Below are 12,807 nucleotides of genomic sequence, written 5' to 3'. Positions count from 1 at the left end.
CCCCCACAATCCGGATCCTCATTTTACCCACCTTCAGTTAGCTGAAATAGTCTACAGTGCTGCACCACTCCGGCTCTTTTAATAGTAGATTTTGTTTTCATCAAGTTCATAGTATGAATTGATTAATTTTTTCATCTCTCACAGATTCTATATTCTAGAAATTAAAGGGATAAATATTGTACATGTGGCTTTAGGTCGGCATTTTGTTTCTTTTGCCCTTACATTATTGCTTTACTTATTTTTAGGATGAATCTACAGGTGAAATCATGTTTTATATGAAAGGTGCAGATGTTGCAATGTCCTCCATTGTTCAGTACAATGATTGGCTAGAAGAGGAGGTAAGAAATATTGCTAACAATTCCTTTATTTGGAAAAAACAAGGGCTTTACTTTACTATTAAAATGTATTACAATGAAATTTAATAATAGAAACTTAATAATAATCTTTTCTAATTCAGTGACATCTAACTTGCCTACATCAAATATAAAAAACAAAACAAATGAATAATGAGTTTGGGAAATTTTTATCTAAAGGTTCATCTAGTAATTGAAAAGGAGACAAGATAAAACTAATTTAATGAGTTATGTAAAATGCTTTTTCTCCTGAACGTAGTATCTATTAGAAAACAAGGATATTACTTTAAATCTAAACAGTCTTCATAAACATGATTTCATATATGCTCAATCTGTTTTGCTGGCTTTTTTTTTACTCTGGATAGTAGAAATATAACTAAAAATATATTTAAATTATATATGAAAGTATATCTTTTTGACAAAATAAATGCATTATACTATATGGCTGTACTGGACATCAGCAATTGTCTTTATTTGACCTTACATACAGATAATATGGTAATGTGATAATCACACAATGCATGTTCATAATGGTATTGGCAATATAAATCAATAGTCGCTTCAGGCAGTTTGATTTAATCAGGGTCATGAATAAATTAAATTCCCTGAAGACCTAATAAAGTGTCATAAAAATTACTTTTGGTGATAATGATGTACAATTAATTGTAAAATACTTGCTTAATTTATTTAGCATTATGAGGTCAAATCAATACACATTTTGCATTAGAATGACAATATTTTGCTTTTTAAAAAATAATGAATCTTTTTCATTTTACTATTTTAATAGAGAAAAATAAGCTTATTCCAGCTACTTTGATAATACAGTGTAGACATTTTCTATGATAAATGTACAATATCAGCCTGAAAAAAATAACTTTGAAACTATATTTAAAAAATAAAGGAAACAGATAGTCTAAATATGGTGATGATAGAATAGGAACTTTGGAAATCATGTAATCCAATAAGTCAGGCAGAGAACCAAGGAGAAAAATAATATCTGCTCTAAACTGTATTGTCCCAGTGTATTTATGTGAAATATTGCATTCAAGGAAACTGATTAATTTTGGAAACTTAATGAACCTCACTTATTTACTCAAGGAAGAGTACAGGATAAAAAAAGAGAAAGTGAATATCAGAAACATCTTAATTTGTTTCATATAGATAAATAGTCTTAAGGTATTTTTATCCTGCACCTAGGACATAGTCTACAAGTTGTATTTTAATTTTAAAAATTTAATGAAGAAAAAAATGAAGCACATTTAAAAGAAAATAGGAGAATAAAAATTGGAATGATTTTTCAAATATTAGAGACTTTAGGTTAGATTTTTAGCTGATTAATTGGATTTATCCAATTAATTGTTTTATTGTTTTTTTACTATATGTTGTAAGCCGCCCCAAGTCTTCGGAGAGGGACGGCATAGAAATCCAATACATAAATAAATAAGAGCAAAATTGATTCAATAAAAATAATAATTTGGAACTGTTTAAAACTCATGGTTCAAAGAGCAAGGTAATTTTTTTGGCAGAAGAAATTCTAGTCATTAGGGCATCAATAAAACGACTGTGTCTTTTATTCCTCATGGCCTTATTGATCTGAAGAATATGCATGACTAATCTTTCTGCAGTTTAATGTAGGACACTTGAGAAGTGTAAGTAGGAAAACATTTTTCCTCATGTAACTTGGATCTAAATACTGTATCTCCATAGTTAATTGAGTTGAATTTGTCCGATCCCTACAAGTATATTGGCATAGAATTTTATGCTGACATTTTTGGACTTTAAAGGTACATTTAGAGAATCTTACACTATTCTACTCTGAAGTTTAACTGGTTTTCTCTACTAGATCTTATTACAAAACCAAGCCAAGGCTTGGAAATCAGTATTATCTTTTGGAACACAGATAACTTCTCTGGCTAGAAGTATCTTTATTCTTCTAGCCAAAAGATGATACTGATTTCCATATGTTCTTGATAATGCAGGGGGAATGTAACCATTCCTCAGACTGATTGCAAATTTGTAAGCAGACAACAATTTTTCCTCTAACTATTCCAGTTATGGTGAGCCTTTTTTGGCTTGGGTGCCAAAAGGGCACGCGTGCACACAACCATGCCCTCAACATGCATGCACACAACCACCTGAGCTCCCTCCCCGTGTAAACGCACAGACCTCACTGAAGCCTTCGGACTTCTGAAACCTGATATGAACTTCCAGTTGGCCCGTAGGGCCATTTTTCACCATCCCCAGGGTTCAGGGAAACCTCCTGAAGCCGGGGGTGAGCGAAAAACGGCTAAAGGCCAGAAATCCGCTAGCCAGCACACTCATGCACACTGGAGCTGACAGCTCCACGTGCTACCTGTCATAGGTTCACTATCTACTGAACTATACATTCACTTCCAACTATTTTAAGTTAGTTTGCCTACATCAGTGATTTTCAACCTTTTTTGAGCCGCAGCACATTTTTTACATTTACAAAATCCTGGGGCACACCACCAACCAAAATGACACAATATAACACTCTAACACATTATACATATAGTTAATAATATAGTTTCTAAATGTATTTATACTCACTTAGTGTGAAACCTGGGACTGTTTCGATGAACACAAAAGGGATATTCTGGCAGGAATGGTAGTTTGGGGACCCATGTTTAATTTCCGCACGGCACACCAGACCATGTCTCACGGCACACTAGTGTGCCGCGGCACACTGGTTGAAAAACTCTGGCCTACACCATTTCAAAATGATAGATAGACACAAGGAAAACCTACTTGTATTCTGTAATACAGCCCAAAGCTCCATATAACTTCCCTATGTAATTTCCTATATTATTAAAAATCATGGACAAAATCCAGCACAGGCACTTCAGTGACCAAGTGGCCATGGGATAAAAGAATCCCTCAGCCCTACTTTTTGAATTAACCTTTCAAAAATAACCAGAGCAAATTTAGTCTCCACTTGAAGGATGCAAAGGACATAGGGAAAGGCCTTGAAGGACATGACGAAGAGCTACTACAAGGCCAGTAATAAGTCCCTTTCAAAGAATCAGTATTTAAACCCTCCTGTACCTTTTCCTTTTGCCCACCAAACATAATAGGCTTGGCTCCCACTTTTGGGCAGGAGTTTCAAGGTTTCCTTTATCTTGTCAGTTATCAAATCTACAGTGTTCCCTCGATTTTCGCGGGTTCAAACTTCGCAAATAGCCTATACCACGGTTTTTCAAAAAATATTAATAAAAAATACTTCGCGGGTTTTTTTCTATACCACGGTTTTTCCCGCCTGATGACGCCATACGTCATCGCCAAACTAATAATTTTTGCAAATAAATAACAAAAAAAATAATTATTGTTAATAAATAATTATGTTTATAAATATCAGGATCACTAAGGGTCTTATTCAATGGTGAGTACCAGTAATAATGGTGAGTAAATGGTTGTTAAGGGAATGGGAAATGGTAATTTAGGGGTTTAAAGTGTTAAGGGATGGCTTGTGATACTGTCCATAGCCAAAAATGGTGTATTTACTTCCGCATCTCTACTTCGCGGAAATTCAACTTTCGCGGGCGGTCTCAGAACACATCCCCCGCAAAAATCGAGGGAACACTGTATTGCGATACTTGCCTTTCTCTGACAGTATGAGAATGAACTCTCACAACAGGAGAGTTACGAGGGCAGTTTAAATAATCTCACTGTCAACAATAAGTAGCAGCAAGAATAAAAGCATGCTTGTGGATGAATGTACAACTTAATGCAAATTGACCTCATAACCGTTTGTCTTTTTGTATCAGTGCATTGCAGCATGATTCATAACTGTTCTTTAATTATTTATTTGCAATTTTAGTGTGGTAACATGGCAAGAGAAGGTCTGCGCACTTTGGTGGTTGCCAAAAAATCCTTAACAGAAGAACAGTATCAGGATTTTGAGGTAAAAAAAAGTTGAAAGACAAATATTACACTTAGCTCCAGTAATAGCAAAATAACCTCTTTTTAGTTCAGATATGTAATTTCTCTTTACTCTAGACCAGTGTTTCCCAACCTTGGCCACTTGAAGATATTTGGACTTCAACTCCCAGAATTCCCCAGCCAGCGAATGCTGGCTGGGGAATTCTAGGAGTTGAAGTCCAGATATCTTCAAGTAGCCAAGGTTGGGAAAGCCTTGCTCTAGACAAGTGATAGGTGAGCTCCACCTTCATTTACTTAATCATTGGCTTGATGTCTACAGCTTTCTTTTTTTCCGGTATAAAATTTTACAGTTTTCTTTTTTTGCTTTTTCTTACGTTTACCTGCTTCATCTGAGTCATTTAATCATTTATTACTATGTTCATAAGTTTTCGTTTAAGTGGGTGGAGGGAGATAGCTATCTGCCATGCAGATGACAATGTAGTCTCCCTTTTTTAGGTCTTCTGAGGTACAGCTGCATCCATAGCTTTTTATAACAGCGTCAATATTATAACAGCGTCAAAAGCCATAGTGTGGCTACCGCGGGCAAGTGGGGGCCAGGGGATGCAAGCTGGGCGGGTGGCAGGTTGCTGAGCGCTGCGGCCGATTCCACCGAGATTAGCAGCACGCGGGACACAGAAGTTTTGGATACTGCTCCCGATCTGGCTTTCCACGCCAAGAAAGCCGCTGCAGTAGCTTCATCTGCTGCACAAAGTGGCTGCCAGGCAGAAGGGGGAAAGATCAAAAGCAACATAAGAAAATATTATTTTACTGAAAGAGTAGTAGATCCTTGGAAAAAACTTCCAGCAGACGTGGTTGGTAAATCCACAGTAACTGAATTTAAACAAGCCTGGGATAAACATATATCCATCCTAAGATAAAATACAAAAAATAGTATAAGAGCAGACTAGATAGATCATGAGGTCTTTTTCTGCCGTCAGTCTTTTATGTTTCTATATTTCCAAGGGGCGCAGGAGCAGGGCGCTCCTCGGCAGCGCACAGGGGCTGAAGCTGCAGTAGCGGCTATCTTGAGCACAGAGAGCGGGGTCGGAATCTCTGCACCCCGTGCCCTGCCAATCCCAATGGAATCAGCTATGGCGCCAAGCAAGCTGCCGCCCACCCGGTTTGCGCCCCCTGACCCCCATTTTGGCCGCTGCTTCCGGCCCGGCTCTCTGTGCTCAAGATAGCCACTGCTGCAGCTTCAGCCCCTGCACCCATTCTGCCCAGCATCCACTCTGGCTCTGCAGGGCTGAAGCTCCAGCAGCAGCTATCTTGGAATGGAAAGCCAGAGTGGAATGGAGCCGCGGCCGAAACCTCTGCACCCCATGCGCTGCCAATCCCAGATACTACCAATGACAAAACGGGAGTACCTTTTTCCAAACTTCTGATTTGTTCGATGGGCGATTTTTTTTTGCCTCCGGAGCTTCAGGGAAGCTTCCCTGAAGGATTCAGAGGACAAAAGGCCTTTTTCAAGGCCGAAAATCAGCTGGCCAGCACGCATGCAAGCTGGAGCTGAAACCTGGCAAAGCGTTGCTTCTCCTCCGATATGGCCCCGCGTGCCATAGGTTCGTCGTCAAAGCTCCAGGGTTTGCATTTTGGACAACATAAAAATCTTTCTTATCTACTTGAGGCTGCAAATTACATTTTGTTTTGTCTTAGAGTCGATATAACCAAGCAAAATTAAGTATACATGACAGAACGCTCAAGGTTGCTGCAGTTGTAGAGAGTCTAGAAAGAGAAATGGAATTATTGTGTCTCACTGGAGTGGAAGATCAATTACAGGCTGATGTTAGGCCAACGCTAGAAATGCTACGGAATGCTGGAATAAAGGTACTAATATTTTTTTTATTCTTCAATTTGTTTATGTACATTTTTTTGTTTTCTTACTCTTACTCTAAGTATCTTACTCTAATATTATTATTATTATTATTATTATTATTAGTAGTAGTAGTAGTAGTAGTAGTAGTATTATATTATATTATATAAAATAGTATGCTGAAGCGGAACAGACTACCGACACTAGCCTGATGAATACTTGGTAGTTAGATTTCCCCCCCCTATTTTCCTCCCCCAAAACTAAGGTACGTCTTATATTCCGGTGCTTCTTACACTCCGAAAGATATGGTATATGGAAACATGTGGGAAGGAAAGAGTGAAATATACTTTACTCCTTTTAACTGTATCTGTCCAGTTAACAGATGACCTGAGGAGCTACCATATTTTAATAGATAGTTTTTGCCTCCATAGATCCCTACAGTTGGATTCTGAATCTATTTGATGCAAAACTAAGCCAAAGGAATCATTTGAATATTTACTCTTTTTTCCTTAGGTTAATTTGAGAAAGATACAGTTTTTAATACAACAAAGAATTAATGGTTAAATTCTAAATTTATCTCATAGATATGGATGCTAACAGGAGATAAATTGGAGACTGCGACTTGTATTGCAAAAAGTTCCCATTTAGTGTCTAGGACCCAAGATATTCATATTTTCAGACCCGTAAGTAGAATTGATGATATATTTTCCCCATCATTCTTAGCTCCTGTTAAGAGCTGAAAGTTTTGTTGGTTTCCTGAAAATTTGTTACATATAAAATCCAATAATTAAATGCAGTACAACCTGCAATTGCCAAATACCCAAATTTTGATCATGTGAACACAAGGCACTGCAACAATCATAATTTGGGGCACGGGCCAAAAGTGCATTCTTTTAGCACAATCATAATTTCAAGCACTCACTGAATGAATGATCATAAATTGAAGACTATGATATACAGCATGTGTAACACAGTTGTGGAGATAATAACACAAGGGACATGCATGTGGAGTACAAAAGAAGAGTGCACTGCCTACTGTGCATGCACTAGTCTATAGCATCTTCTCACATGGGTTGTCCTGCTCATGTTGATTGGGGATATGAAAAATAAATATTTTCATAACAATGTATGTATCTACCTACATCTATTTAAAAGTTATCCTAACTCTTGTTTTAATTTATTATCATTATTATTCAGGTAACCAGCCGTGGAGAAGCTCATTTGGAATTAAATGCATTCAGAAGGAAACATGATTGTGCTTTAGTAATATCTGGTGACTCTCTGGAGGTAATAGCCTAGCTTTCATCAATTGCTGATAATGTTTTTTATGGAAGTAGGTGTTTTGCCGGGCTCTCTGGTAGGAGCCTCCCGAAAATTCAAGGGTACAAATTTCAGACACAGACACGTTTGAAAATTCAAAACAATGTTCTTTATCCCAAAATTCAAAATAAACTAAGCACTCTTGTTGTATTGCAAAGAGCACTCATCCCAAAAGAACCGGATAGTCTGTACAATTTCCCTTAAGAAGTCATTAAGTACTTAGCTAGCATCTGTGAAGAAACTTCACACCCCTTCTTCTTCCAACGAAGTGAGACACACACACACACACACACACACGTTGCTCTGCTTTGTTTCAAATGCGTGAAAAATCAACAAACTCCAGAAACCAGCAACACAGGATTCATGACGAACTGCGATCAGATACTCTTCCACAACAGCCAAACCTACATGCTGCTACTTATAGCAGCAGCCCTAATTACTGGAACCCCACCCAAACACAGGTGGCCGTTCTTATCTCCTGTAATACATCCTTACTTGGTCTCTTCTACGCATAATTCTGCGCTTGCGTGGGTCCAAAACGTCTTCATCCGAATCAATGGAAGATAAGGGAGATTGACTGCCTGGGCTGTGTGCCAAGCCCCCCTCTTCCAAGTCACTCCCACCTTCTTCTTCGTCCAAGGAAACTAAACTCTGAACTGACTCTGTTGGGAATAACACAGGCCTGTGACATGTTGAAGTTTCCCCTGCATCCACCTCCACATTCCCTGGGGCAGGAGCTGGGCCAGAGCCAACTAAAACAGTAGGTAGGTTGGTTGGTAGGCTTTCCAAAGGAGTCCCAAGCAGTGCAATCAAGAGTCACATTTGTTTTAAATCAACAAAACATATAATACTAGTTAGTTAGATAATACTAATCTAACCCAAAAGAGACAGTCCATATTTTTTTGCCTGTCAGAGTGTCCCTGTAGTTCGGGGTAGAATCCTAACAGTTTCAACGTCTCTTGGATCTGTCAAAAGGAAGAAAAAGAACACTTGACAGTTGTGCTTCATACATAGATCAGTGTGTATGTGTGTGTAACATATTTTTGAAAAGGAAGGGAGTCTACTATAGATCTATTTCAGGCTTATTTGCCTTCATCAGGTAGCCACACCCTTACTGGGATTTGAACCTGGAACCTCTGCCTTATATATGTGTGTGTGTGTGTTCCAGGATCATGTGATCCTCTTTTTTGACATTCAGACAAGCAAAGTCAATGGAGGAGCCAGATTCATTTAAGAACTGTGTTACTAGGTTAACATAGCAGTGATTCACTAAACTTCTTTGTAGCATTTATTATAAAATAGGATAAATGTCACTTACCATCTCAGCCACAAAAGCTTTCGACTCAGCTGTGGTCGTAATTCAAGGACTGCCTTTCATTTTTGCCTAGTACAGTGATCCCTCGATCATCGCGAGGGTTCCGTTCCAGGACCCCACGCGATGATCGATTTTTCGCGAAGTAGCGGTGCGGAAGTAAAAACACCATCTGCACATGCGCAGATGGTGTTTTTACTTCCACCGCCCTTCGCCCCCCTTTCCCCAGCGTGCGCGCGTGCTGCCCGCCCCCCGCGCTGTTGCTGGGGCCGCTTCTCAGCTGAGAAGCGGCCCCGGGGTTTCCCCAGCGTGCGCGCGTGCTGCCCGCCCCCCGCGCTGTTGCTGGGGCCGCTTCTCAGCTGAGAAGCGGCCCCGGGGTTTCCCCAGCGTGCGCGCGTGCCGCCCGCCCCCCGCGCTGTTGCTGGGGCCGCTTCTCAGCTGAGAAGCGGCCCCGGGGTTTCCCCAGCGTGCGCGCCTGCCGCCCGCCCCCCGCGCTGTTGCTGGGGCCGCTTCTCAGCTGAGAAGCGGCCCCGGGGTTTCCCCAGCGTGCGCGCCTGCCGCCCGCCCCCCACGCTGTTGCTGGGGCCGCTTCTCAGCTGAGAAGCGGCCCCGGGGTTTCCCCAGCGTGCGCGCGTGCCGCCCGCCCCCCGCGCTGTTGCTGGGGCCGCTTCTCAGCTGAGAAGCGGCCCCGGGGTTTCCCGCGCGTGTGCCGCCCACCCGCCCACCCCGTTGCTCGCGCCCAGGCTCGCGCGCGCTGCCCGCCCGCCCACGCTGTTGCCGGCTCCGCTTCCCAGCTGGGAGGCGGAGGTGAGGTTTCTCGGCGCGCGGGCTTTCCCCAGCAACGCGCGCAGAGCTAGGGTGTCCCCAGGCTCGCGCGCGCCGCCCGCCCGCCCACGCTGTTGCCGGCTCCGCTTCCCAGCTGGGAGGCGGAGGTGAGGTTTCCCGCGCGCGCGGGCTTTCCCCAGCAACGCGCGCAGAGCTAGGGTGTCCCCAGGCTCGCGCGCGCCGCCCACCCGCCCACGCTGTTGCCGGCTCCGCTTCCCAGCTGGGAGGCGGAGGTGAGGTGTCCCCAAGCGCGCGGGCTTTCCCCAGCAACGCGCGCAGAGCTAGGGTGTCCCTCCCAGCTGGGAGGCGGAGGTGGGGTTTCCCGCGCGCGCCGCTGTCTTACCGGGGCAAGAGGGGGAAGACCCAGGGAAGCCTCTGCCCGGTGGGGAAACTCCACCATCTACGCATGCGTGGAAGGGCACGCATGCGCAGATGGTGGAGTTTACTTCCGGGTTGAAAACTCGCGATATAGCGTTTAGCGAACATCGAGATCGCGAAACTCGAGGGATCACTGTACTTTCCAACTTGACAGGTCTGTTGCCTGTTTTAACTCACTTTTTAATGGAATGAAGCCCCGAAGGTGCAATTATGAGAAAAAGTATTCATTCTTTTTCATGTAGTCTAAACTTCTGCAAATCTTTTCTTCCCAATATTATCATGTGAGTTTCCAGGGCATATAAAAGGTGTCTGAACAGAGAAGGCACACCAAAGTTTTGTGTGCTTGATACATACATTCTACAAACAAAACCAACCAACGTGCAGTGTGCTACTGTGTAGGAAATAAGTGGCCCTTTAGATGTAGTCAGTGGTTATACCATCTGTACCAAGAACCGGATTCTTTCTATAGCAATAGCAATACCGTTGCACAGTGCTTTGCAGCCCTCTCTAAGCGATTTGCAGAGAGTAAGCATGTTGCCCCCAACAATCTAAGTCCTCATTTTACGAACCTTGGAAGGATGGAAGGCTGAGTCAACCTTGAGCCTACTGAGATTCAATCTGCCAAACTGCTGGCAGCCCGTGATCAGCAGAAGTAGCTTGCAGTACTGCACTCTAACCACTGCACCACCGAGGCTGTTTAGATGTTTAGTCCTTCACATCACAACTTAAAAATTTCAACCCAACCCCTCAGTAAAAAAACTGCTGTAAGTCCATACCATTTAACATTTTCTTTCATGAACTACTTATTTCAGGCTTGCCGTTTTTTTATGGTTCTTTGAATTGGCTAAGTCAAATTTTACTCTGCTGTTCTTTGTATATTCTCTTCTAGTAGACATTTGTCTTTTTGGAATCAAGGCCCGCTTATAGTTCCACTTTAACTGATGATCTAATACTCTTCCGTAGAATTCTCTGAAACAAAGCAGAATCCTTTCTTTCTTCAATAAGGGCTACTTGTTCAGGACTAGTGCAGCTAAACCATTCCCAAAATGTGACATTGCTTTCTTAACAGTTTGTATCGGCTTCTTATTATGCAATTGTGTTTGGTTTGTATAAGATAGAACAATAGCCATGTAACCCCCAATTTTCTATTTTTGATTCATCTATTCATAGAAAATTCCACTCCAAATTTGAAAAGCCATCTAGGTGCTTTTTGGCAATCATGAACTGAGTGCCAGTATTCTTTACAGTGAGCAATATCCTTCCTCTTTGCTGCTATTAAATTCCCTAGACCAGAACACAGCTTAAATTTCCTTTTCCTGACTTTAAAGAGCTTAAGCTGGCTGCACGATTCAAACTCAGCAGAAGTCTTCTCGAGATTCAGTGCAGTGCGCTAAATAAGACTCTTTATTGCAGCTGGATTGCAGCCATATTAAACAATGAATATATATATATATATACAGCTTAAAATTAATGACATCTCTTCCCTGAGAACAGCTGGCTCTCAGCAGCTACTCCACTTTGAATTCCATGTTTTCCCAAAAGCTTTTTTGATGATGGGATCATGAACACTGACTTTATCCAAGGTGAGAGTTGGGGATTACCTAAATTAAGCAGCAGCCAGTTCTGAAATCAATTTATCATATTAATCTTTGCAGCTGAAAAGGAATAAGCCAAATCTGAGCTAGAGTCAGCGTATACCAAACAGACTTTCTCACTACTCTTGCCCATCACCAAAGAGCAATCAGGAAATAAAACCATATTTTAAAATTCTCAGATATAATTGAAGTACATTTCAAAGGACAACAACATGTAGGTTTACTCCCCTAGCCCTTGTCAGATAAGAAAGCTAACCAGGAGACCCATAGAGTTGTGTGACAAGTAGTAGCGAAATGTCCATCACCTCCTTAAAAAATAGTTCAAAAGCATCACCAAAGAAAAATGGAAAATTGAAATAAATTCTCAAACACAGCAAGATAGAAATCAAAGGTCATTTTAACAGAAAAAAATCTTCTGAGAAATGTTTAGTGGAGGAAAGGATAGCAAGGAGAATCTATATAGTTGCTAAAAATTGTCACTGATTTGATGGCGCATAAACAAGGCATATATGGGTAAGATACAATACTAACTGTTGTGGTTAGCTCTGGCCCAGCTCCTGCCCCAAGGAATGTGCAGGTGGATGTGGGGAAAACATCCACATGCCGCATGCCTGTTTTCCTCCCGGTGGAATCTGCCGATGAAGCCTCCTCTGACCAAGAAAGCGTGAGTGACAGGGAAGAGGGGAGTTTGGCAGACAGCCCAGGAGGAGATCAATCATCTGTATCATCCCTGGATTCTGAACAAGAATTAATGACACATCCACGCATGTGTAGAGTGATGCATAAGAGACAACAACTGAAGGATTATTACAAGAGAAAATGAGGCCACCTGTGGTTGGATGGGGCTGCTGTAATTAGTGCTACAGATAAAAGTGCAGCCTGGTGTGTTAGCCTCATGGCAGTTTATCCGATTCATTGTTTCATCAAGAGCGTGGGTTTTTTGCTGTTCAGGATTGTGTGTGTGGACTCTCTGGACTTTGGAATTGGACTCAATTTCCCAGCTATTGGGTGAGCAATTGGATTGCATTTAACCTATGCCTTGTGTGTACCAGAAAATCCCTTTGACATTTAAAAAGGGAGCTGTTTCTGTTTTTCTGTTTATAAAAACTGTTGGGTTTTCCTTTTATCGTGTGGTGTGTGTCTTCCTGGACTAATTACCCTGTAATTACGGGCGGTTGAAACACGCCGGCAGAACAACTGACCTTGTATTTCATTCCTTCTTGTGAAAACAGAAAAATGGGAAATTTGGAGAGGCAACACCTCCTGTAGTAA

General features: G+C 41.7%; 1 protein-coding gene across 2 annotated transcripts in view; it reads left to right on the top strand.

Annotated features, from left to right (window-relative positions):
- ATP9B (ATPase phospholipid transporting 9B (putative)) overlaps positions 1 to 12,807 on the top strand; it is a 184,330-nt gene that overhangs the window by 155,979 nt on the left and 15,544 nt on the right. For both annotated transcript variants that reach the window (XM_070747427.1, XM_070747426.1), the window contains exons 17-21: positions 246 to 338; positions 4,192 to 4,275; positions 5,949 to 6,119; positions 6,690 to 6,788; positions 7,303 to 7,392. In XM_070747427.1, the coding sequence (XP_070603528.1) occupies positions 246 to 338; positions 4,192 to 4,275; positions 5,949 to 6,119; positions 6,690 to 6,788; positions 7,303 to 7,392 (537 nt within the window). The remainder of the gene's footprint in view (positions 1 to 245; positions 339 to 4,191; positions 4,276 to 5,948; positions 6,120 to 6,689; positions 6,789 to 7,302; positions 7,393 to 12,807) is intronic.

The sequence above is a fragment of the Erythrolamprus reginae genome, chromosome 3 (genome assembly GCF_031021105.1).
Source record: "Erythrolamprus reginae isolate rEryReg1 chromosome 3, rEryReg1.hap1, whole genome shotgun sequence".
Lineage (NCBI taxonomy): Eukaryota > Metazoa > Chordata > Lepidosauria > Squamata > Dipsadidae > Erythrolamprus > Erythrolamprus reginae.
The sequence above is the reverse complement of the archived record's forward strand: the minus strand, read 5'-3'. Positions and strand labels throughout refer to the sequence as shown.